Raw genomic sequence first — 26083 nt, 5'->3', positions numbered from 1 at the left:
TGTGCCGCATCATTTATGTCAAATGATGGACTTTGTGGTGCTCCGTGATTGCAAGTTTCCCCATGTAAAGAAGGTGTTTCTCGACCCAAAAATACCGCAGCAGCATGTATACTAAAGTAGGTATTACCAACAATTGGGTTAACCATGCTTGTAGTTGCTCTTGTATTAGTATGGACAAGACACCAAAAAAGGAATGCAAAACTTCTGGTGGAGACAAACTCATTACAACTAGCGACATGGAAAAGAATTTCCCAACAAGAACTTTTACAAGCAACAAAAAGGTTCAATGTAAGCAACTTACTTGGTAAAGGGAGCGTTGGATCAGTATACCAAGGGACCCTTTCAGATGGTATGATTGTTGCAATAAAAGTTTTCAACTTGGTACTATTCTCAAGTTTTAATACTGAGTGTGGGGTACTATGCAATATTCGTCATCGGAATCATGTTAAAATCATCAGAATGTGTAGTAACAATGGCTTCAAAGCTTTTGTATTGGAATACATACCTAATGGGAGCCTACAGAAGCGGTTCTATTCTCAAGACTGTTGTTTGAGTATATTACAAAGACTAAATATAATGATCGATGTCCCATCAGCACTAGACTACCTTCATTATGGTTATTCAACACCTATTGTTCATTGTGATTTGAAGCCCAACAATATCTTATTAGATAAAGCTATGGTCTCACATGTTGCTGATTTTTGAATTGTCAAACTTTTATGCAATGAGGATTCTATGATGTGAACCATGACCCTCGCTTCTATTGGGTATATGGAACCAAGTGATATTTTTAGCCTACAGCTAGAACTTGCGTGTTTAACTATAGCTTTTTGGTAGAATATTGATTTTAGCACTTTATATCTTTGGAATATATATAATTATGTTCTCATGATTAATTGTTATGTTACACGTAGAGTATGGATCGAGAGGAATTGTTTCAACAAGTGGCGAAGTGTATAGTTATGGTATTTTGCTGATGAAAACTTTTACAAGAAAGAAACCTACAGATGACATGTTTGGTGGAAAATGAGCTTGTAGCGTTGAGTAGAGGAATCTTTACCCCTTTTAGCAACTAACATTGTTGATGCCTATTTGTTGAGAACTGAAAGAGATTATGCTTTTATTGAGAGTTGTATGTCGTCCATAATGAGATTGGCGTTACAGTGTTGTGATAAGTTACATGAGTAGAGGATTAATGCAAAAAGGATTTTAATCACACTCAACAAGATCAAATTGAATTTTCTACAAGATACTGATGGAAGCTAATATGAGAATATCAAGTTTGTTTATAGCTCTTTCATGTTTGTACGTGCTTTTGAAATAAAATTATATTTTATTTTTAAGACTCCACTAAAGAGATTTGTCTATCGTCATTGATTTGTTTATAATGGGTAGAGTTAATGATTGTAGTGATCACTTATAATTAGCCGCCAATGGGTATTCTAAGTTAGTTTCAAAGTGTTGAGGGTAACAAAATCACTACTTTTGGTATCGGGACACAAATGATAGCAATTGTGGGACTCTAATATATATATATAAATACACATTGAACAAGAAGCATGCAGCTAACAAGCTTAATGTAGAAATAAACCATAAAGAAACTAACAACTTAATAATCTAATAAGAGGTGGGTCTTTCCCACTTGCAATAGGGACTGAGGGAGGGAGAGGAGGAGTAGTGGGAATGTGACCAAAAAAAGATTTGCCTGCAGCCCAATGTGCCACTGAGTGGCACAGAAGTTTGCACTCTTATTGACTTTTCTAGCACTCCAGGAGATGAAGACTGGAAGAGAGTCAATGATATCGTAAATAATAGATGAGTTGCGTCAATCAAAAGGATTTTGGAGATGTTGCAGAGGTAGAATAACCACTTGCGAGTCACCTTTAATGATAAATTTCTCAAGATTAAGAGAAGTAGCAAGAAAAACAGCTAGACGCTTAGCTAAGGCTTCGCTATAATTTAGCAAACAAGGAGAACTAATCTGGGAGATCATACTAATGATATGTTCTTGGTGATTTTGACAAACCGCTGCTTGTGCTGAAAAAGTATCCAGGATTGCTGTGTCAAAATTGATTTTGTAGCCAAGACTTGTAGTAGATAGCCAGCATTCCACTGGAGATGGGACTTGATGCCAAGCAGTGAAGTGCTCTGTAGAAATCTTATTGATATGTTGAGAGACTTAAATAACATCAAAGGAGAGAGCATCATGAAAGGCTTTATTTCAGTAATGCCACATAAGATCACACGACACAGCTGCAAATATTTGAAACCCGTGGTGATCAGTTATAGAGATCCCTAGAGATGTTGGGATGATAATCAGCTTGACCCATTCTACCATATTCAAGAAATTAAGAGGCATAGAATCCAAGGGCCAAAAGTAGGGTTGGCAAAATAAGTTACCGTGTCGGGTTCGGGTCGACCCGCCAAACTAAACCCGAATCAATTAGCTAAACAGGTTAGGTGGGTCAACCCATTTATGGCCCGAACCCGTTTAGCCTAAACTCAAACCCTATAACTTCATGTCGAATTCGCGGGTCGTATAAAAAATTGTCAACCCTAATTAAAAGGAGTTGCACCATACTACTCGGGCAAACGTGCAGCTGAAGAATAAATGCAGGGATTGTCACGGGGCACACTACAAAAAAAGTTGGAAGTGGCCATGCACAGTTAGCCACGTGTACGGACACTGTACACGTGGCTAACAGGTGGCCACGTGTCATTGGCGACATGTTCCACGCTTGTTAGATCCGGGTGTAGCTAAATGCACATTTGGCCGCGTGTACAGTAATACAGGTGTCAGACTGTCTGACATGTGTATTAATACACGTGTCAGACTGTCTGACACGTGTATTAATACACGTGTCAGATAGTCAGCCGCGTGTACATGATACGTGGCCAGACTACCACGTGTATCATGATACACGTGGCCAGATTGCCACGAGTATGTTGTTCTGCTTTTTTTTTTTTTTTTTTTTTTTTTTTTTAAATACAATTATTAATTATATTAAATCTATTTATTTAATTTAATTTCCGAATTAAATTAAATTTTTATTTTTATTCCTTTTCCAAATTTTAATTGTATATTTATTTTATTTAATTTTTAATTGTATATTTAATTTATTTAATTTCTAATTCTAATTCTATTTTTATTTCATTTAATTTGTAATTGTATTTTTATTTCATTTAATTTGTAATTGTATTTTTATGTAGGCTAATTATTTTTGAAATTTCTTTTGTAATTTTTTTTTTTTTTTTTTCAGTAATTTTGTTTTTGCCGGCATAAAATATCGCAAAATGTATTTTACCCCAAAATAGAACAAAATGAAATTACACATATTAATAATTAATAACGTATTTGTTAACTACACATATCTTCACAAACCAAAAATAATTACATAAAATATCTACGACTCGGAAAGGTGTCTCTGAGGTACCGTCGCAGGAGTATACTGGCCACCCGGCGATTGCTGTGCAAGGGATGGTGTAATAGGCGATGGTGTCCCAACAGGGGAGTGCTGGCTCAGGCGTCGTCCAGAGGGCGACAACGGACCAATTGTTGTCGCATTACCTACAAATAATAAATACATTTACAATATATAATACTATACGCAAAGTATGACAATTAATGAAAAGAAATTTAAAATAATTAACTGACGATGTGCTACTTACGTTTACAGGTGAACCCTGCTGAGCACCTCTTGTGCCATGCGAGGCCATGAATGCCTCAAACCCTCGCATACGCTGCTCCAAGATGTCGTTTCTCTCTCGCTCGGCACGTAACTCCGCCCGCAAATCCGCCACCTCCCGGGCATGCTCAGCCAAAGCCTAGGACGTGCCACTTGATGGAGCCCCCTGTGAACGAGACCTGTATGCGAAACACGTCCCACGAACAGGGGTAACGTTCGGCCCAACCTGCCAAACCCTCCCTGCGTACTCAGGCCTCCCAATCGCCTGTTCGTACGCGTCGTTCGGTGCCCAACGCACCGTGTCTTGTGAGACGCTCTACGTGGCGGCGGGATTAGTGGATAAATTCTGCGCCATCCTCTCCTGTACGTCATCAATATAAAATACACATATATTAAGTAATGTCATATCACACACATAACTTAGAAATACACGCGTAAATTAGATCAGTAGCATACGCATAAGATCCGTGTGCGTTCGTTCAGGTAAGTGCCGTCCTTCCTTGTGTGCGTCTTCACGAACAACTCCGCGCAAGTGGGGGGCGTGCTAGATGTACATGCCTGTCGCCATCTAGTTGAAATATATAACAAACCTAGAGGGAAAAAATAGTGACAATTAGCAACAATTGACAACAAATATTGTATTTACATATATTTATCCATACCTCCTCGTGATTAAATGTAACATAACTTTTAGATCCCGTACAATGGGGGAGGTCATTCTGCTCGCGCAAACGCTTCATTCGTTCAGAGGTCACCTACGCATTGGACATGATGGAAAAAATGTAAGCATTGACACAATTAAGTTAGTTTAAAAATTAAATTAAGTGTTATTAAAAAACACACCATTTTCTTTGTCATAAAATCAAATACCTACATACCCTTTTTCCCTCAGTGCACCAGTCGGTCAGTAGGAACACCACATCTTGCACGTATAATATCGGGTGTGTCACCGTCTCGAATTTCTAGCTTCGTTTTGAACCTCGACTTCCACAAGCGGTGCTTGCGGCCAATATCATTCCACGCTTCCTGCTGTGCCCTGCGCTCATCTACTGATACAGGTAGATAGAACTCCTCCTCCACATTCAATGTAAGCATTAATTTCAAGAGTTTAAGAGAAACTTAATCTTCAATTTAATTTAAATAAATAAATAAATTAGATTCATAACCACACCATCAGCACGTCCCACATAGCCTTCTTAATCTGCTTATCTACTTTCGCCGATTCGTCCCGCATATGTATGAAGGACCCGCTTCTGATAAGCATGCCCTCCGCCCGCCTAAAACGATTGCAAGCTCATCCTACAGGTTGTATCGCAGCATTGTACTGCAACACAATCTTCTTCCCCCTTGGGAGCACCCAATTTCTCTCCTGGTCCCTAATCACCTCATAATAAATGCTCCCGTCTGGGTTGTACCCTAATAAAAAAAATATACAACATTTAATTGTTTAAATATACAACACTAAAAAACACAATTATATTAATAAATTGTAAAATTCAATATTTTTTTTTCTTTCAAAGTTAATATTTATTTTCGGTAAAATAATATGAGTCTTAATGAAATTTAAATATGTACTTACCCATCAACCGAATTTGGTCAATCTCTATGTGCTGGGTCGCTGGGTCACCTACGACCTTCTCCGCAACCCCTCCCACTGGGGGAGGCTGCTCATCATCCTCTGAACCCATATCCTGGGGGCTATCGGGGACCAAATATTCGGGACCCAACATTGGAACGTCCCCCTCATGGGGAAGTTGGCTCCCCCCCAAATCTGGCATCTGGCTCTCACTAGAGAGTGGCACCTGGCTCTCCCCAAATAATGGCACCTAGCTCTCAATAGATAGAGGCACCTGGCTCTCTCCAGGCCCCGGGCCCTGACCCGCTGCTGATGCTGGCTTCTGTCTCAACCCCATCATCTGGCCCTGCATCGCCGCCTATGCTAGCGTCTGGCCCAACCCCATAGCCGGCATCTGCATCTCCCCAGTCTGTGACAGGAGAAACCTATCATCTTGTGTCTCACTATCGGGGTTACACGGCGGGGGTGCAGTATATGTATACGGAAAGTAAGACGCATAACCATGTGGCCCCATCCCCTCTTGTAGCCACCATCGAGTCACATTACCTGGTGCCGTGAACCCTATCTGAGATAATGTGGGGGCCTCCGAATATGGAGAACTGAAACATCCAGCTGTGCTGGTCTGCCTGTGATCTGAGGTGGGCCCGGCCACCGTACCAGGTAATAACGATCTGTAAGCAGCATTTGGGTGGTGTGGCCACGCCGCAATATATAATGCTGTCGAATCTGTGGGCGTGGTCATGGGGGACACGATTGGGCGGGGTGCCCGATGTGCACAAGGAGGGGGTTTCTGGTCCTTCAATACCTACGAACAAATGTTGATAAATCAATTAAAATTTTTATTTTATACTTTATTAATGAATATGCAAATTATACAATGAAATTTATGCAAATTAAAACAAGTGTAGTGAGTTCAAGCGAATCATACTCACAAAAAAAAATATCAATCAGGGTATCACGGGAGCTTCAATCGGATCAATTTCGGGCCTATCGTACTCGAATTCATCATTCGTATTGGGTATGTCAGTAGTGGCTAGTACGAGTGGTACGCACTCATGATTGGTTGTACCTGCCTCATTACTCCCTTCCCCCTGACCAACGTCGTATACGTTGCGCGGTTTGGTCCTAACTGCACAAACCCAATTTGGGTTCCTTCCATCCTCGACGTAGAATACTTGATCTACTTGAGATGTAAGCACATACGGCTCGTCCTGAATCAGTTCTCCCCTATGGACGAGGTGATTGAAGTTGACAAACACTAAGCCATACTCGTCTATTTTGAACCCTATGTCCATCGTCGGGTCTGTCCAATTGTACTTAAACAAGACGTACGTAGTCCTGTTATAGTACTCGACCTCAACTATATCAGCTAACTGTCCGTAGTACGTTTCGCCGTTAATGGTTGGAACACATACGCCGCTGTTCTGTGTCCTCCTTCCCACATCATGAGCAAGCGTGCGGAACAGTTTTCTATTTACCACGTACCTGTTGTACTTGACTGCTGTCTCTTTCAGCCCTCTACAACGCATAACCAATTTGTGGCCCAATTTCTCCCTACGTTGATCGTCCAGGCCATCCACTTATATTATAGTTACATATATTAAAGACGACATTGGTTAATTACACCCAACATGCATAAATTTTTTCAATTTCAAATTTACCACTATTTCCTTACATATGCATGGTACCATTCACAGAACTGCTCATGATTTTGTGCTTCAATAAGAGCCTCCGTGATGCAACCCTTAGTGCACGATCGCCTAAGCGCGTATTTGTGCATCCTACACGCAATGTATACATTTACGTAATAGTAGTTATTAATATTTTTAATAGAAATTCTATAAAATATATAAACACTACTTACATCCGCAAATTGTGAAACTCGTCAGAGTTGAACACAATATAACGATGAATCTGGTGCATTGTCAACCAGTTCAGGGTAACTCGCGTGCCCGCTCCCTTTGATCCATCAGGATTTCGCTGAGGTCTGTTTTGAAAGGTTGGTGCATTATTCAGATACCTAGAACAAAACATTATCAGCTCCGTTGCTATGTACCCCTCTGCAATGCACCCCTCAGGGTCCGCCGAGTCTACACTCGCGCACAAGATGCACGACCAAGTGGACCATGCTGGTAAAAAACCCTGGAGGAAATACCTGTTCCAGCTTGCACAACGTTATACAGACGTCACCCTGCAGTCGGTCCATCTCATCTTGTGCTAGCTTGGATGAGCATATGCCTCTAAAAAATGCAGAAATCTCCACAAGAGGTCTAACCACTTTTTCTGGCAACGACTGACGCAATGCAATTGGGAGAAGCTGTTGCATCAGTATATGGCTATCATGGCTCTTCAACCCCGGAATTGTACGGTCCTTCAGCCGAACACACCATGAAATATTCGAGGCGTATCCATCCGGGACCGTCAAATTTCGAAGAACTTTCAAAAAATTTTCTTTGTCTTCCCTAGACATGGTGTGACAGGCGGCAGGCATATATGTCTTACCATTTGCGGCTATGAACGGATGCAACTTAGGTCTCAACCCCATTTCCTGCAAGTCCAGCCGAGCTACCAGGTTGTCATTTGTTTTCCCTTTGATATCCAAAATAGTGACAAGTATATTATCCATGACATTTTTTTCTATGTGCATGATATCAAGATTGTGCTGAAGCAGATTGTCTTTCCCATACGGCAGTCTAAAAAAAATACTTTTCTTCTTCCACAGCACATCATCAGAGCTTGCTGCACTCCTCCTCCGCTTCTTCCATTTCCTCTTCTTACCCGCATTCTCATCCCCAAACGCAACTCCGTCTAACTGTTGGATGATCTCGTCTCTGCTTGGCACATGCAGCATTGTTAAAAAATAATAATAATAATGAAAAAAAAATTAATTAATTAACCAATTTAATACTTATGGACCGAAATACCTGGTCCATAAAAACACAAAAAAAAAAAAAAAAAAAAAAAAAAAAAAAAACCCAAATTATACATATATGTATACAACTTTCAACAAGTCAGTAACATTGGAGCAAAAAAAAATGGGAATAATAAAAAAAATTATTACAACCTTAGTTAAACTTATTAGTTAGACAGTTAGTTACTAACACGTGACACGTGATGTAATGAAGATAGTTAATTAGTTACTTTACTCTGTTTTTATACTCATGTAAAGATAGGATTCTTCGTATCATTTACATGGAATATTAATTGAAATCATTCGTTCTCCACATGCATTTCATCTTCTCTCTTTCTCTCTACTTTCTGATTATTGATTCTTGATTCTAGCTTGTACATTGCAATTCTATTAGTCAAGGTCACGCTTGCGTTCAACATTTGTATCGTCCACTATCATTGAATTTGAGGCCCATCCTTTTGTTATCATTCTTTACGGGGATAACACGGCATTGAATCTGAGAAAGGTATCCACAAGACCCAATCCTATCTGTGTCACTCGGTGTTTGTGTGTGTGTGTGTTTACTTGAGGGCCCAAGGATAGGCCTTGATATTAAGTTGAATTCCAAATAAGCTTACTCGGCTCAAATTTGCAACACATGCATCCACAGTGCATGCATCAGTCCCCAAGATTAATGCTTGAACCGTGACGTTTCTGGAAGGACATTACTTCATTGGCAATTTTTCCACATGCATCGAATCAATTAGTTGAGGTCCAAGAATTGCAAGTGCCAAAAGATATTAATGGCATAGCAAGAAGTTGAGCAATGCAACTTGCTTGGTGTTGTCTTATTAGTGACTTTATTTGAGAATTAAATTTTGAAATTTTTTTTTGAAATGTATAGCATTTTTCGTTGATTAATTGTTTCAGTGAAGTCATGACAACCTTGTCAAAGTCGTTATTTTCACTTACACCAATTTTCTTAATGTCGACCATGAACAATTGGACATCAGCATTGACATTGACTTGGAATGTCTTCACCATGACTATGCTACTTTCTACAACTCTATGCACGGCGTCCTTAAGCCAGGTAAAGTCTTGCTAGATGATGAAAATATATATGGTTGTACATCTTCTTGTTCTTTCTCACAAATTCCAAGTACAACCATGTAAGTTACGGAATGTTGAGCATTTTCCATACTGAATGATTCCGAGTGATCAATACTGAAATTACCCAAGTCATAACTAATTGATGGCTTCTCCAAGTACACTTTGCAGACATGTCATATATGTTTGCTTCACTCTACAAGATTATTGATTGTGGTAATTTCTTGAGCATCCTCTTATTACAGAAAAGGACAAAATCGAAGGATCAATCGAATTTAACACGATTTAAGATTTGTTTGAACGTCCAATTGATCCTAATGCATTAGTTTGATCCATCGTGGTACGATTGAATGATCAATCAAACTTTAAGAATTTTGTATTATCTTTATGCACTAGTCTGATCGATCGTGATACCATTGAAGGGTCTATTGAACTCTTGGACTTTTTATCATCACGATGCACTAGTCTGATCGATCATGATAAGATCGAAGGATCGACCAAACTCTTTGAATTGAAGAATCATCTCGATGCACCTAGTTCGATCAATCATGATACAAGTTAATGATCGATTGAACTCTTTGGATTACATAATTACCAATTTACCGCTCACACGAAATTTTAAATATTTTTTAAAAAGATATTAAGTATACAAATTCTCCCAACCTATAAACACAACTACACCATGTTTTTAAGATTCACAAATGATGTTAAGAGAATTTTTTTAGAATTTTTTGAGAACCGAACGATCTATAACGACCCCACAACCACACGCCCCATATACGACAAGGGCGAATGCACGAAACGCTACTATGAACATCTCATATACATATATACTCATTACATCGAAGTTCTATAACTCATAATAGAAACAACTAAACAACAATATACATCATCACGTAACACACAAAGCTATATATATATATATATATATGTATATATATTGTTAAAAATTTTACACTATATTCTAACGTATCTTAAACACTAGCTATACAAAAGTGTCACGGTTGGTACAAAGATAAATATATCACACTTGTTTATAAACATAAAAAAGAAAAAAAGAAAAAAAAGATGTACAACGCCTAATCAAAATACATGCAGCATCCTATTACTTCAATCATAGAAGTTCGAGTATGAGGTGACTAGATCCTTATCAACACTCTCATTACCTGCAATATCAAGATGTATGCGATTGTGGGGTTATCACAGTGACATAGGCGGATATTTGTAATACCCCGAGAATAAATACATTTATTTATTTAATAATCAAGATTTATAAATCCTTATTTTTTTTATATATATAAAAAAAGGGATTCCAATAAAATGCTATAAATTAGATTTACTTAAAACCTTTGACACTTTAAATTTCTTTATTTTGAACATTCGAGTTTCCTCTCGAACAATTGAGTTGTCTTTTACCTTAATGGTCGAGTTTCCTCTTAAACGATCAAGTTGTCTTGTTTCCGAACGTTCGAGTCTCCTCTCGAACGATCGAGTTGCTTTTACTCCCAACATTCGAGTTTCTTCTAGTACGTTTGAGCCCGTCTGAGAACATTTGGTTTTAGCCCCCCTCTTGCAAAAGGTCATATAAAGCCATCTTTATCCTCAGAAAAATGCCATTTTCGCCTTCTTTTTTTTAGGCTAGCAGCCCATAGAGGAGAAAGAGAGAGGTTTTAAAGAGAGAAAATGTGATTTTGGTAAGCCTTCTTCCTCAAGAGAATGTAACCCCTAAACCTCAATCTCATTTTAATATGTATTAGCATATTATTGGATAAATATGGCTATAGAACTATATATGATGCTCATAGTATTAAAGTATTGATTAAGTGATTAAATTTACATCTTTCTATTAGCTTAAATTTTTAGAAAAAGTCGCAGTCCATCACATACAAATAGACTAACTTTCATCAGCTCGCTTAATTATTTTACGAAAACGACATCTAGTACATATAGTTTTACAGCGTCTTTTTCTCATCCTCTTTTGTGTTTTTTTTTTTTTTTTTTTTTTTTTTTTAAATTACCATTAAATTTGTAGGGTCTGTAGATAGGACCCATATAGACCTCATAAATTCAATGATAATTTTAAAAATTAAAAAGACGGTTAGAAGAACCAAGCTAGAAATGAAATGAATCATTTCTCTTTTACACGGCAGAGAAACAAAAAATACATAGTTACACAACACATACAAAAAAACTGCAATTTCCCCAAGCCGTAAGTGACACAGAACCAGTTTATTCTTCCTCTTCACGACGATAAGCTACTTAATAATATAATCTGTCCAACAAATTCATTATTGAAACCACATGTTTCTTTTTCATGGGCAATGACTGTGGCCGTCGTTAGGAGGACATGGACGTATTGTAGGCGGTCGTTTTTGAGGCGAGCAAAACGAGGATCGTTCATAAGGATTGCAGCCTTTTGTACTCCCTATAATTTTTTTAAAATTGTAAATTCTCAAATTATTTGAATTTAGGTCGTTTTATGCATCGAACGACATGAAAAGTATGACATGTTAATGATGAGAATTGAGTATATTTTTATCAGATTTTTATACTTTATGTCGTATAAAAGTTTTGAGCAAAAAACTATATTTTGGTTTAGTAAAGAAGAAGCATTTATTTAAAAATGAAGAAAAAGCATTTTGAAATGATTTTTTTTTTTTTGGTTTTTTTGGCATTGATAATATGTTATATCTTCAATATGAAGTATTTTTTACGCCGTTCGATATAAAAAACGGCCGAAATTCACATATATAATTTGATAATTTAAAATTTCTTTAAAATTGTAGAAGATCTTAATCGGCTCTGCCACGCCTATAAAATATTTGATCTACGTGATAAATCCAAAATCATACTCATACCTGGTACTGGTTAATTAGTCTTTTCTGTTTAAATTTTCTTTTAACATTTCTCACGTTGTTGATCGAATATCATAAAATTTGTTATTGATATGATTAATCCTGCACCCTCTTGCTCAGTTTTCCAAAGTATTATTGCTATTTAAGATAGATATAACGTATTAGATTAATAGCCTAAAATTTTCAATCATATCATATTAATTAGTTGATTCTAGTACGATCGATAATGTATATCTAATCAACAAATTAAGATTGCGAAAAGTTAAAATATCGCTGAAATGAATGCCCAAATTAATAATAATTAAGTACAAGCATGCATGAAGGAAGACACATGCACATGTAAAGCTAATTAATGTCTATGTTCGAGTTCATCTTTAATGTTGAAAATAAGAACACAATGGAATTCGTAGTCTCACCGCCGGGAGGATCAAATTGTTGAGCTTTTATGTCGGAAGGAAGAAAGAATATGGAAGCCAAAAGAATGCATGCTATAAAAAAGGTCTTCATATTGGAGAGGAGAGTAGAATCTGTTTGCTTTATGCTTTATCCCTACTTACCTACGCCTATTATTTTTAATTTTTTTTCAAAAATGCAAGAAGTATTATTCGAGACAGCTGAAGCGGACATGGAAGGCTTCGAAGCACACACTACAAGAAATTTGGCCAGTAGCAACGACATTTTTAGCAACGACATAAATATAGTTGCTAAAGATCACTTAACAGCAATGACTTTTCAATGTCATTGCTAATAATAGATCTATAGCAACGACTTATATGTCGTTGCTAAAACTTGCTGCTAATGTCAAAAAAAATTTATATCAGCAACGACAAATGTGGCGTTGCTAATAAGTCGTCACAAATACCTTCGCGGTAATTTTCTTCTCGCACGCGTTGCATGGCGGGAAAGTATCAACGACAATAATATAGCATTTGCAACGAAAAATAATTGTTGCTAATAGTAATTAATATCAGCAACGACAAATATCATTGCGGATAAGTAGATCACCAACAACAGTCACTTATTAGCATCGACTTTAGTATGTCGTTGCTAATAATTGATTATCAGCAACAACCACAAAGTTGTTGCTATTGCTCTTCTGATTATTAAAACTAATAAAAATAAAAGCACATTAGCAAGGACTGGTTGTCGTTGTTGATATCCACTTATTAGCAACGACATTGAGGATCGTTGCTAATACTTGATTATCAGCAACGATTTTATGTGTCGTTGCTAATAACCTACAGCATAATTAGCAACGACTATTTGATCGTTGCTGATAATCGTTATATACAGGAAAAAAACCCACATTTATATGCAGGAAAAAAATTAATTCTTGTAGTGTAGTTTTTTAAAGTTTTTTTTATTATTAGGGTTAAATACATACTTGCCCCTTGTAGTTTGCAAACTTTATTTTTTGTCTCCTCATTTTTATTTGTTATCAAATGTGGTACCTGTGCTATGAGAAAAAATGCAAATGGTACCTCTATCAATTTTTCCATCCAAAATTAACAGAAATCTATGTCAGCGCCACGTGGCACATTCAAAATGTGACACGTGGCCACAATATATATATATATATATATATATAAGGCTTTTAAAAAAAAATAAAAATTGTAGGGGTGGCTCATCCACCCCTTTTGGGCCACATGGGGGTGGTGGCCACTCCCATTTGGCCTGGGGCTGGTTCTGCCACCCCCATACTAGTCAGTCTTGGGGTGACTGAACCACCCCCGTGACTCTCAATGGTAATTGTCGAAGTTTTTTTTTAAAGGTTTGGCCCTTAGGAGTGGCCGAACCACCTACATAGGTCACGAGGGTGGTTCGGCCACCCCCAGACCAGCCGATATGGGGGTGGCCGAACCACCCCCATGAGCTACGAGGGTGGTTCGACCACCCCCAAGGGCAAAACAGAAAGAAAAAAACTTTGAGGGTTTTTCCTTAAGGGTGGTTCGGGCCAAATGGGGGTGGCCGGCAACCCCCATGTGGCCCAAAAGCCACCCCTACAACTTTTTTTTTTTTTTTTTTAAAAAAAAAAGCCTTAAAATAAATAAATAATATATATATTGTGGGCATGTGTCGCATTTTGAATAGTGCCATGTGCCGCTGACGTGATTTCCATTAGTTTTGTATGGAAAAATGGTCATAGGTACCATTTGCATATTTTCCCATAGTACATGTACAACCTATGATTACAAATAAAACTGAGGGGGTAAAAAAAAAAAGTTTGCAAACCAAATGGGGCAATTTTGTATTTAACCCTTATTATTATATATGCACCATTTTATTCAATTTTTAGTAGAGATTTGTTATATATATATATTTTTATATTGTGAAAAATCAATATTTTAAGTCTAAATTAATTGGTTGTTGAACAATTAATTTTAAACGATAATTTGTTATACAATCAAAGGGTTTTGTCATGGATTATTTTTTTTTTTTTTTTTTTTTTTTTTTTTTTTTTAATTATTATCATTGTACATTAGAACTGTCAATCGTAATACAAACATCCGATCAATCATTTTGCATTAGTCTGATCGATTGTGATAGGATTGTAGGATAAATCGAACACCCGATCGATCCTAGTGCATTAGTTCGATCTAACTTGACACTATGGATTTTGCATTAGTATGATGAGTCACGTTAAGAACATCTGATCGATCATTTTGTAGCTATTTCAATCGATCTTGACTATGGATTTTTTTTATTATTCTTGTACATTAGAACTATCAATCCTAATACAAACATCCGATCGATTGTGATAAGACCATCCGAACTATCTTTGTGCATGAGACCGATCCTTGTGCATTAATCCGATCGATTGTGATAAAATTGTTGGATCAATCACGATTGATCGAACATTAAATTGATCTAATGTACGATTGTGATATACTTTAGCCAATAAACATGACCACATTTTCATTTACACATTCAAACTTTAAAAATTGACATTGGTGCCCCCTTAACTACCACTGCGTGTCAAATTAGACACTTTGTCATTTTTTTGCCCAAAATGCCTTTGTGGTTATTAAAAAATTACCATTTGAAAAAAAATGAAAATTATTAAAAAACTAAACAAAAGGGGGAAAAACTAAAAATACCAAAAAGGGGTGGCCTTTTTCATATTAGTTCCCTTAATTTTAATTTTTTTTTTTTTCTTTCAAATGACTTTTTTTTTCATTTTTTTTAATAACTCCAATGGTATTATGGGTAGACAACCGCAAACGTCTCTCTCTCTCTCTCTCTATATATATATAAAAGATTATAGAAGTTATATATGTATAACATATATATTTTTAAATAGTTATTAAGAAATTTATAACATTAGTTTTTTTTTTCTGAACAAATTAAAAAAAAAAAAAATTCGGTCAAATTATTAATATATGACTATCAGCGGCGACACCAACATAATACCCAACGCTTCACGCGGGAAATGAAGGCGCTAAGGTGAAAAAAAGAAAAGGCGCTAAAGTGAAAGAACTTTCGTCATTTTGAGCTTATCTTTTGTAATAATAATAAAAAAAAACTCCTCTCTCGATCTCTTACACATTTCACTCTAATAGAATATATCAAACAGCTCCCTCTCTCTCTAATCCAAGCAGTGCAGGTTGACATCGCCGCCCACCTCGCTGTCGCCGCCCAGTCTAAATCCGCCGGCCACCTCCACGCCGTTCGATCTACTCCCCTTCGTTCTCACCAGCCCAAGTTTGGTTCTCTCTCTTTGCAATTTCCATCTATGGCAGAGCACCAACAATGATTATGTGTTGCAAATTTAGGGATTTCTTGTATCCATTTGAAGATTGGGTTAGATTCTCTGTAAATTGTGGAAACTTGGATTAGAATCTTACAATTATTTCAAAATACTCATTAAAAACATAAATCCCAAGAATTAGATACCAGAAGAACCTATGGAGAATAGGGTTTCCTTGTTGATGGACTTGGTGCTAGCGAGGTCTCTGTAAGAAGATGAAGAAGAATCTGTAGCTTCAGGGGCCTGATCTTCTGGGTCTCTCATAATATTTAAATACTTTAAAAATAAATATCAGTTTAATGAATGTAATTAAAAAAAAAAAAAACACACAATATAAAAGAAAAGTATGTTGTTTTATATTTGTGGACGCCCGTGTTTGTGCTGAAAATGAGTATAAATACAAATACAAGTGTGGATGCCGTGCAATCCAAGACACAGAATCTTGGAGTGAATTAAGTACGAGTGCCTGAAATGGAGTTGGTTGCTAAAGCAAACAAGGCATAGGGCTCCACCATGCAACCACTTTGTCCCTCTCACTTATTCTGTTTGTTATTGTATTTTGGATGTTTTTCTTTCTTTCTTCTTTTTTTTCTTTTCGGGTTTTAAAAAGTGTTAGAGCATCCATATCAAAGTAGCTATTTCAAATCTTTCACCAAATAATAGAGAAATAACTCAAAATCTCTCTTGTATCAAGCTCTTCATAATTTCACCAAATTGGCTCCTGTCAGACACTCTCTCTAAATTTAACGCACAAATGCTCTCAAGCCATTCATTTTATATCATTTTATTGCATTCTCCCGCTTCTTTCACTTTCCTCTCCGCGCCTTCCATTTTCCTTCCAGTTTCTGTGAATCTCTCATGCTCTCTTCAGCACTGTGCGATTTCTTCTTTGGCGCTGTGCAATTTCAGTCTAAACTCCAGGTAGCCCCTTCAACTGAGATTCTTCATCCCACGTTCCAGCTCCGCTGCTTCGGTACTGCTCTCTCTCTCTCTCTCTCTCCCAAATGGGGCTATAAATGGGTTTCGTTCAAAGGGGTATGGGGTTTTCTTTTATCCCCATTTGCAGCTTGATTACGTTTATATGGGTTTGTTGATTTTTCTTTATATGGGTTTGTTGATTTTTCTTTATATGGGTTTCTTAGTTTAAGTTTTATTTGTTTGCTTTGAGTAGCTTTTGTTTGGTTTCTTAGATTATGCTTTTTTTGTGGCCAGAAGAACAAAGAAAATGTTTGTTCTTTGTCAAATGCAGAAAAAAAGAATCTGATTGAATTGGTTTTTCTAATTTTGACAAAACCCATTGCTGTTCTTTGTCATATTTGGAAAGCTTGTGTCCAGCATTGCCCTTCCATTGTTCCTCTTTTTGATTTGCAGAATTTGTTGATATATGGTTGTAGTTCTTGGAAGAAGAAGTCGATGCTGGGGATTCTTTGTAGACTTGTCTTTAGTTCTTTAGTTTATAACATCTGGTATGCTAGGAATGCAATCAGACATGGCCATCCGTATTTTGTAATTTCAATTGGCATGACCCCATTACAATCCTGGGTGTGCTCTGTCCCATGTTATTGTGGGATACATTGTTTACACTTGGAACAAAATCTCAATTTCTGGCCATTCGCATGTTCACTGCATAATCACAGTACATGCAGTTTCATATTGGTGGTACTATTTATTATTCACCACTGTTCACAGCCACATGTGTCACTGTTTTTTCTGGCAAGTGATGAACAAAGAACAAAGACAGGGGAAGTTATGTCCTATTTTGCTAGACTAGGACTTTTGATCACGATTGTTTGAAAGTTATTAGTACTTTATTATTTAACTAGGATTATGCTTTAAGATGAATATCCATGACTAATCTGGACAAGTTTTTGATAATATATATCCTCATGTAATTTAAATGATATTGGTGAAATATTGCCTACTGTATGCTTCCTGCCTTCTGCCTTCTCACAGGAAATATTGGTGAAATATTGCCTACTTTATTTTTTCTCTTGTATTCTACATGCATTGATTTGGTGGGCGACTACTTGGAAGCCAAATTTTGGCTGATGTGCAAATGAAAAACATAAGTTACGAAAGTGTTTGACTTGGACCCCTCATTCTGTATGTGGAATCCACCATAATTGCATTGCATGCTCAAAAACCTCATTGTTCTACCTTGAAGTTTTCTTAAACATGCCTCCGATGTCCTTTCTATTTTGTGTATGTGAATATATTAGTCTGTTATAAAAATCAACCCATCACTTTTTTTTCCTTTAAATAAAATCTCTTTTATATTCATGCCTTTTTTGTTAGCAAAGTTCTTGGTATTCATTTCTTTTATTCCTGTTCTGTTCTTTTAAAGCAAGGAGCGTTCTTGTGATAAAACAACTAGCCGCCAACAAGTTTGTCTCCATTGCTACTACTGGAATAATATAATTAAAAAAAAAAAAAAAAGCAATGCTGAACGTTGATGGTTTAATTAAAGTGGGTGGATGGTTTAATTAAAGTGGTGTGGTGGTAGTTGGATTCAATTTAAACATTAATGTTGAGTGGCCAAAATATATATATATATATATATATATATATATATATATATATATATATATATGCTGGACGTTGGATGAAGAGAGTTGGCTAGTTGTTAGTGCAATTTTGATGTTCATGAAAGTAGTTAGTTAAAGTAGTTATTCTCAAAACTAATAAAAAACAATATATAGTTAAAATAGAGAAATATTTAGAGAGTTTGATGTATGAGCTACTTTAAAAGTGATGGATAAAATAAGAAAAGTAGATTGTTTGGCTTAAATTTGAAGAAAAATTTGGAGAGCTTGATAATGATGCTCTTATGATATAGTATAAAGGTAAAAAAAATTGTATTTTGTATGATATTTTTTGTTGTTTAAAAAAAAAAATGTTATAGCTGACATAAATATGATAACAAAATGTTTAATATTTTAGTTTTTTTTTTTTTTAAAAAAAAATGTAATAATATTTTAAGAGTTTTTTATATTTAAAAAATAAAAATTTTAACGAACGGAGTACTAATTCCTTTGTATTATATTAACTCGTAGCCCTTGCTAGAATTTGCCAAAGCCCAAAAATGTAAACATAAGGCTAATCCATTCCAACATTAGAAGTACCACACCATTAACTCCATTGCCATTGGGCACTGTTATTTATGATGTTTGGTTTAGGTCAAATGAATAATGTACGAAGATTTGATTTTGTTTCACCAATTTTTCTTCTTCCTTCAATTATTTATTTACTAGCTTTGCTGGTTACTTTGGTGGATGGCATGATAGTCAGGTATTGGGTGGGTTCTTGATTCGGATTAAGTGGACATTTTAATTGAAACAAAGTACTTGTGTTGGGAGTAAGTTTGGAAGTGGACATTTTAAAATCATTGCCCCCTTTAGTACCAAAAGGAATGGAATTTCATTTCCTGTATATGGAATCAATGAATCATAATTAATTGAATGCCAATTTGTATTTCCTATATAGACACTTCTTCTGTGGAGATATTCGGGTGATATATACTCTACTTTTTCTGCAAAAATACTGCAGAATGTAGGGGAATTGCTTAATACATTCTGGATTTATAGGCAAGTTCGTTGGAGACTAGCATTTTGAATTGCAGTAGGCAAGCTAATCATTATATAAAAAGAAAAAAAATTCTTGGACAGCTCCAATGTGTGTCATGTTTGGGTGGAGAGAAATTCTTGAATTCACCTCAACTGTTAGAAATTCTTGAATACAACTTCGCCTAAAAATTGATAAGCAACATTAACAATCTGCAGTTGAAGTCCACATCTTTGAAATAATGGTTGAAAAACAGATTCAGCTCAAGCCCATGTGGGGTTTTGAATAGAACCACTTTGTAATTCCCTGTTGAATTTTATTCTTCTTTATTTTGTAATTCAACAACTGTCGTACATTTTTTGAATATCAAAAGACATGGTGGTTTGCATTTATTAATAGGAAGAAAATCAATGAAAATGAAGAGCTGTTTTCTATATCAACCCTTGTTCATATCTTTCCACATATATAGGAGAAGCATACATTTGCAATATGGTAGAATATTGTGGAAAGAGAAAACTGGTAGTGACTTTGATGTTTTTTATGGCTCAGAGTGTGAATTAAATGAAAACATGATGATAAACTATATAACATTTGACCAACTGCTTCAAATGTCGTAACTTCTTATAGGGATATCAAGATGCATAAGAGTTGGATGCAGGAAACTAGACGATTGTCTGAACGATATAAAAAAGGTGTTGATGATTTCATGAGAATGGCAGTTTGTTGCTTGGATGGACGTGGTATGACGAGGTGTCCATGCCGTAAGTGTGCAAATCGATGTTGTGAATATATAAACGTGGTGGAGAATCACTTGTATCAAAATGGAATTGATTCGAGTTACACTCAATAGATATTTCATGGGGAAGATCCGTTTACTACAAATAATATGCATGTTGAGCATACACCAAACAATGCAAGTGTAGAGGACCTTGATGAGATTGATGACTTGTTAAATGATGTTCATAGGGGGACGTTTCCAGTTCCTAATATGGGTGATTCTTCTACTACTCAAGGTCCTACGACCAATGATTACGAACATAGAACCTCCTTTGACCCATTGTGTGAAGATGCCCATCGTGAACTTTATCCAGGCTGTAAGCAATTTTCAAAACTCTCTTTCATTGTGAATATGCTTCATATAAAGACGCTTTGCAACATGAGTAACAAGGCGTTTGATATGATGATTGATTTGATGAGGAGAGCCCTCCCAGACAGAGAGACATTGCCTAGATCGTATTATGAAGCAAAACGGGTTAGGCAAGGCTTGGGTTTTAGATATGAGTCGATACATGCATGCAAGAATGATTGTGTGCTTTTTTGGAAGGAACACGCTGATAAAGAAGAATGTCCACAATGCAAAACCTCAAGATGGAGTAATGTTAAAGGTAGCGGTAAGAAAATCCCTCAAAAGGTCTTACGGTATTTCCCAATAAAACCAAGGTTGCAACGATTGTTTATGTCAAAAGATACAGCCAAGAATATGAGGTGCCACAAAGATGAACGGCAACATGATGACAATGCCCTAAGACATCCAGCCGATTCTATTGTGTGGAAAGAATTTGATAAAGAGCATGATTGGTTTGCTCAAGATTCCCGCAACGTGCGGCTTGGTTTAGCAAGTGATGGTTTTAATCCATTTGGTAATATGAGTACATCATATAGCATGTGGCCAGTAGTACTTATGCCGTATAATTTACCTCCGTGGAAGTGTATGAAGGATCCACATATAATGTTGTCGTTACTTATCCCTGGGCCTACAGCACCCGGAAACGAAATTGATGTGTATTTGCGACCGTTGGTGGATGATTTGCATGAATTATGGAATGAAGGCGTAATCACGTACGATGCGTTGACGCAACAAACATTTAAATTGCATGCGGCATTATTATGGACTATAAACGATTTTCCTGCATATGCAAATTTATCTGGGTGGTCTACTAAGGGAAAGCTTGGATGTCCAGTATGTAACAAGGATACAACATACAAATGGTTGAAGTATGGTGGAAAGGTGTGTTTCATGGGTCATCGTCATTGCTTACCTCAAGGCCATGTATGGCGGAAAACAAATCATTGTTCGACGATACTGAGGAGCATAGAATGAAACCTAAAGAATTCTCTGGTGATCAACTGTTACAACAACTAATGCATGTTACAGATGTGCAGTTTGGAAAAGTATGTGGAACAAAGAGGAAGCGCACAGATGATGAGTTGAATTGGACGAAGAAAAGTATTTTTTTCAAGTTGCCTTATTGGTCAACACTAAAACTAAGACACAATTTAGATGTCATGCATATTGAGAAGAACATATGTGATAGTGTCTTGGGTACATTGATGAATATTGCTGGGAAGACAAAGGACACGGCCAAGGCACGAATGGATTTGTATGAAATGGGTATACGCAAAGAATTGCACTTGCAGACAAATGGTGCAGCTCGATCAATGCCACTTGTAAAGTACACCTTGACACAAGATAAAAAGAAAACTTTATGTGATTGGCTGAAAGGTGTGAAGTTTCCTGATGGGTATGCATCTAACATCAGTCGATGTGTGAACAAGCTTTTTAGTAAGATTTCGGGAATGAAAAGCCACGATTGTCATGTCTTCTTACAGCGTTTACTCCCTATTGCAATCCGTGGATATTTAACAACCGAAATACGTACAACATTGATTGAGCTGAGTAACTTTTTTAAGCAACTGTGTGCACGGACATTGAAATTAGATGTCTTGAAGCAAATGAAGGACGACATTGTCGTGATTCTATGCAAGTTGGAAAAGATTTTTCCACCTGCCTTTTTTGATATTATGGTTCATCTAGCTGTTCATTTACCTCGAGAGGCTGAGCTTGCTGGACCAGTACAATATCGTTGGATGTATCCAGTGGAAAGAACACTTGGTAAATATAAGCGGTTTGTGCGGAATAGAGCACGCCAGAGGGGTCAATTGCTGAATGTTATTTATCTGATGAGTGTTTGACATTTTGCTCCTCTTATCTTCGTGGGATTGAGACAAGATGGACTCGTGAAGAGAGAAATGCTGACAGATGGCTAGAGGAAAGGAGTATAGGCTTGGATGTGTTCTCTCAACGAGTTCGACCTTTGGGAGCAGCAAAATTTGTAACACTTGAAGAGAAGGTTTTCACAAGGGCTCGATGGTATGTTCTTAACAATTGTAAGGAAACTGCTTCATACTTGGAGTAAGTGTAACAATGATTGTTTATTTTTACTTTATGTGCAATGTAATTGATAATGAAGATGAGTACTTATTTGTATTTTTTATGCAGTGAACACTATCAAAAGGTTAGTGGAGAATCCAACCTTCACATTGAGAAGAGGCATGAAGCCGAATTTGAACGTTGGTTTCAAAATCGTATATGTGGGAGCAATGCGGCGAATGTTTCAAAACAATTATATGACCTTGCATGCGGGCTTGATTATCTAGTTAGATCATACAAAGGTTGTATTGTGAATGGGGTTAGGTTCCACACAACAGAATGTGAACAAACTCGTACTACTCAAAACGGTGGTATTGTTGTTCGAGGTGAGCATGGCACGTCGAATATTGAGTTCTATGGTGTGTTGAGGAACATTTTGGAGTTACGTTACCCGGGCTCAAATCACGTGTATTTTTTTGAGTGCGATTGGTGGAACACTGGGATTAGAACGGGAATGCAAACGGACCAATACTTTACAACTGTGAATACTTCTCGTACATGGTATGAATCTGACCCGTTTATCTTAGCATCTCAAGCTTCACAAGTATTTTACTTGAATGATATCAAATTGGGTGGTAGTTGGCAAGTGGTGCAGAAGATGACTCATAGAAACATATATGATATTCCAACAATACTAGAGAGAGATAATGAAGAAGAGGACCAAGGAGTCAGTGGTGAGGTACACCAGGAACGTGAATGTGTTGGGGGTAATGCCATTACTGTAGAAGCAAATAATGAAGACTCAAATTTGTTATGTAGAGATGACGTGGAACCTATCCCAATAGCTGTTGATGAAGTATATGTGGAACTTGATGAAAACATGTTCATTGACGATAACTTGTATAATGAGGAACATGATACAAACTCCGATGATGAAGAAGAGTTGTCTAGTAATGAAAACACAGACTCTGAACACGAAGAGGAGTTTTCGAGCGACACTGATACAAACTCTGATGATGATATGTGTTGAATATATTTCATTTTGGTGTAAATATTTACTATGAAGTTTGATGTTTCATAATGTATAGTTAATTAAATTATTTGAATGAACATGTTTCATAATGACTAAGTATGATGTAATATTGTTATATGTCTAATGCGTTTCTTTGGCATGTTATTACCCTAATAGAAATAGTGACACGAAAAAGGAGAGCAAGGGGAGGCCCAGGCCAGGGCTGGGGCCAAGCCCATATTAATCATCATGCTCACAATCTCCCATTGAGGAAAGTGAAGATATGGGTACAGACTCACCGATGACTAATGCAGTGCATTCAGCGGCTTAGTCGAGTTCACAGGGATCTATCCCAACTGCATCATGTAAGTGCACATATGTTATTTGTGTAGTCGTCTTTCGATTTTTAAAGGGATCTTTTTTTCTTTCTTTTTTTGTTATAGACTATGTTTCCATGTTTTGCCTAACAGCGAGCACATTAATTGGACGGAAAAAAAGGGGTAGGAATAAGTGCATAGAGTTTATGGAATTGTGTAAAAGTGGTCCCATTCATCTAGAAATCAAGGATGGGACTCAGGTAGCTGTAGGCAAGCGTGGTGGGCAATTTACGAGGATGGTGAGCAAAATTGTTCGCAACCATTGCGAGCTACATCATGCTTCTTGGTGCAATGTCCCACCTGAACAAAAGGAAATGTTAAGAAACCGTCTTACGGTATATCTCTCATTGTTTGAGATAACGTTATTTAATACAAATTATGTGATAAAGTTTTGACTGTTATTTTCTTTATTACTATGTTAGTCTTATGTCACCCTGAACATGAATCGTGTGGAGGAAATCTTGACACTTAATGGAGCACTTCGGCGTAGCTATACAAGACTTCGCAACAAACTTTACAACAAACACTATAAACCATTTCTCAAAGATGATGAAGAGGAGGGCAATGAGGAGGGCAATGAGCAAGGTAATGAGCAGGGTGATGATGAGGGTAAAGCTAAGGCAAGGGCCACTGTCCCCGAAGGTATTGCGGTCAACGCATGGCTTATGATATGCGGCTCATTTGATGAGAAATTATGGAAGGTAAATCTTATTAATCTAAATTTACAATGTTGTTATAGATATGCTTGGAATACAACTCTTTAATTTAATGAATACTGCTTTTTTGGACAACATTCGATAGGTTAAGTCTAGACGGAATAAGAAGAATAGACGTGGATTGTTAAAAAATCACACGGCTGGCTCCAAACCATTCATAAGTCATCACGATGAAGAAGTAAGAATTTTAAAATATTATATTATTATAAGAACGTTGTTGGAAGTATACGTTTATTATATGTGTATTATTTGCATACAAAGAAAACTGGAGTCGAGCCCCGTTGGGTAGAATTTTTTAAGAAGACTCACACAAAGAAAAGTGGTTCTTTTGTGAACCCACATTGTGAGACTTTATACGTAAGTAAATGGAACGTTTATTTGATAATCATGATTTCTTATAATGTATTTATAAAATTAGCTTACTTGCATGAACTTCTTAACTAAAGTTTATACTGATTATGCAGAATCAAATGAAGGATTTAACAGCTGAAGAAGGCATTGACAACACAAAGGAAGCTTCCATAATGACACAAGTACTAGGGGGCCCCCGATCTGGCCATGTTAAAGGCATGGGGTATGGTGTCATACCTACCCCATCCTCATCTCGGTTGCGTGATGTGATCCATGTGGACAACCATGAAGAGTGTAACCAAAAAATGGAGGCGATGCAGGAGAAGATAGATATGCTAATGGCAATTGTGATGTTAGATTATATTTACAATATAATTTATTTTTACATACATTCACTAATTGTTATAATGGACATGATTATGATATGAAATTCTCTTCTTCCTAGGCCTGGACGAAGCGTGGAAGATGATTCAAGCTAGGGCAACCTCTCTTAACATAGATCAACTGAAGGTGTTTATTGGATTGATGGTGATAGTGGGCTTTTGCATGGTCGCCTAACTATGTTAAAATATGAGCTGTTGCAATGGGAAAGATTGGGAATGAGACAATTGAGTTTGTGATTAAAAAAAAAAAAAAAAAAAACAAAACTCATTAACACCTTTTGTAGTAGTTTGTCTTTTGTTTGTCTTTTTGTATGTCTTTCCCCCTACTATTAAGCTCATGTAGTTGTAAATTTTTTGTATTTTATTTAATTACGAAGCTTCTTATATCTGTTAGCCTCTAGTGTTCTATTTAGTTTTGAATCTTCGCTTCCCTCTCTTCCCACATATATATTATATAGTATAACAGTTTATGAAGCAAGGGCAGTATTTATGCGTGCACATGGATTGTCTAGTGTGATTGGTTTTATGGCTAAGGTATGTTGACAATTCAAAGCATTAAGAACCAGGTCATATTACAAAGTTTTTGCTGTAGGTGTAACTTTCGTTGATTTTGTGATCAATGTTGTTTACTTGTGAGCTTCTTCCACTGATTTACAGACTAGTGACTGCT

At 36.7% G+C, this 26083-nt stretch overlaps 2 protein-coding genes and 1 long non-coding RNA gene across 3 annotated transcripts; all 3 read left to right on the top strand.

The window, feature by feature from the left end:
• Positions 1-21520: 21520 nt before the first annotated feature.
• Positions 21521-23626, top strand: LOC133876219 (uncharacterized). Its single transcript, XM_062314504.1, has 3 exons — positions 21521-22276; positions 22345-22574; positions 22704-23626. The coding sequence occupies exons 1-3, from the start codon at positions 21521-21523 to the stop codon at positions 23602-23604; spliced, it is 1887 nt and encodes a 628-aa protein (XP_062170488.1). The 3' UTR covers positions 23605-23626.
• Positions 23627-23769: 143 nt separating this feature from the next.
• LOC133876218 (uncharacterized) lies at positions 23770-24727 on the top strand. The gene is made up of 3 exons (XM_062314502.1): positions 23770-23951; positions 24057-24298; positions 24386-24727. Exons 2-3 carry the CDS (start codon positions 24110-24112, stop codon positions 24725-24727), a joined length of 531 nt encoding a protein of 176 aa, XP_062170486.1. The 5' UTR covers positions 23770-23951; positions 24057-24109.
• Positions 24728-24939: 212 nt separating this feature from the next.
• LOC133874738 (uncharacterized) lies at positions 24940-25805 on the top strand. The gene is made up of 3 exons (XR_009901360.1): positions 24940-25036; positions 25144-25382; positions 25476-25805. It is a non-coding gene; the product is annotated as an uncharacterized LOC133874738 (long non-coding RNA).
• The last annotated feature ends 278 nt before the right edge of the window (positions 25806-26083 follow it).

The sequence above is a fragment of the Alnus glutinosa genome, chromosome 8 (assembly GCF_958979055.1).
Source record: "Alnus glutinosa chromosome 8, dhAlnGlut1.1, whole genome shotgun sequence".
NCBI classification, from domain to species: Eukaryota; Viridiplantae; Streptophyta; class Magnoliopsida; order Fagales; family Betulaceae; genus Alnus; species Alnus glutinosa.
The sequence above is the reverse complement of the archived record's forward strand: the minus strand, read 5'-3'. Positions and strand labels throughout refer to the sequence as shown.

Bases quoted from the DNA above. Each gene is read 5' to 3' on its own strand.
- LOC133876219 (XM_062314504.1), top strand. From the start codon at position 21,521: ATGAAACCTAAAGAATTCTCTGGTGATCAACTGTTACAACAACTAATG. The intron at 22,277-22,344 runs GTACAATATCGT...TGTGCGGAATAG, and splicing joins AGGCTGAGCTTGCTGGACCA to AGCACGCCAGAGGGGTCAAT. The intron at 22,575-22,703 runs GTATGTTCTTAA...TTTTTTATGCAG, and splicing joins GTTTTCACAAGGGCTCGATG to TGAACACTATCAAAAGGTTA.
- LOC133876218 (XM_062314502.1), top strand. From the start codon at position 24,110: ATGGAATTGTGTAAAAGTGGTCCCATTCATCTAGAAATCAAGGATGGG. The intron at 24,299-24,385 runs GTATATCTCTCA...TTACTATGTTAG, and splicing joins TGTTAAGAAACCGTCTTACG to TCTTATGTCACCCTGAACAT.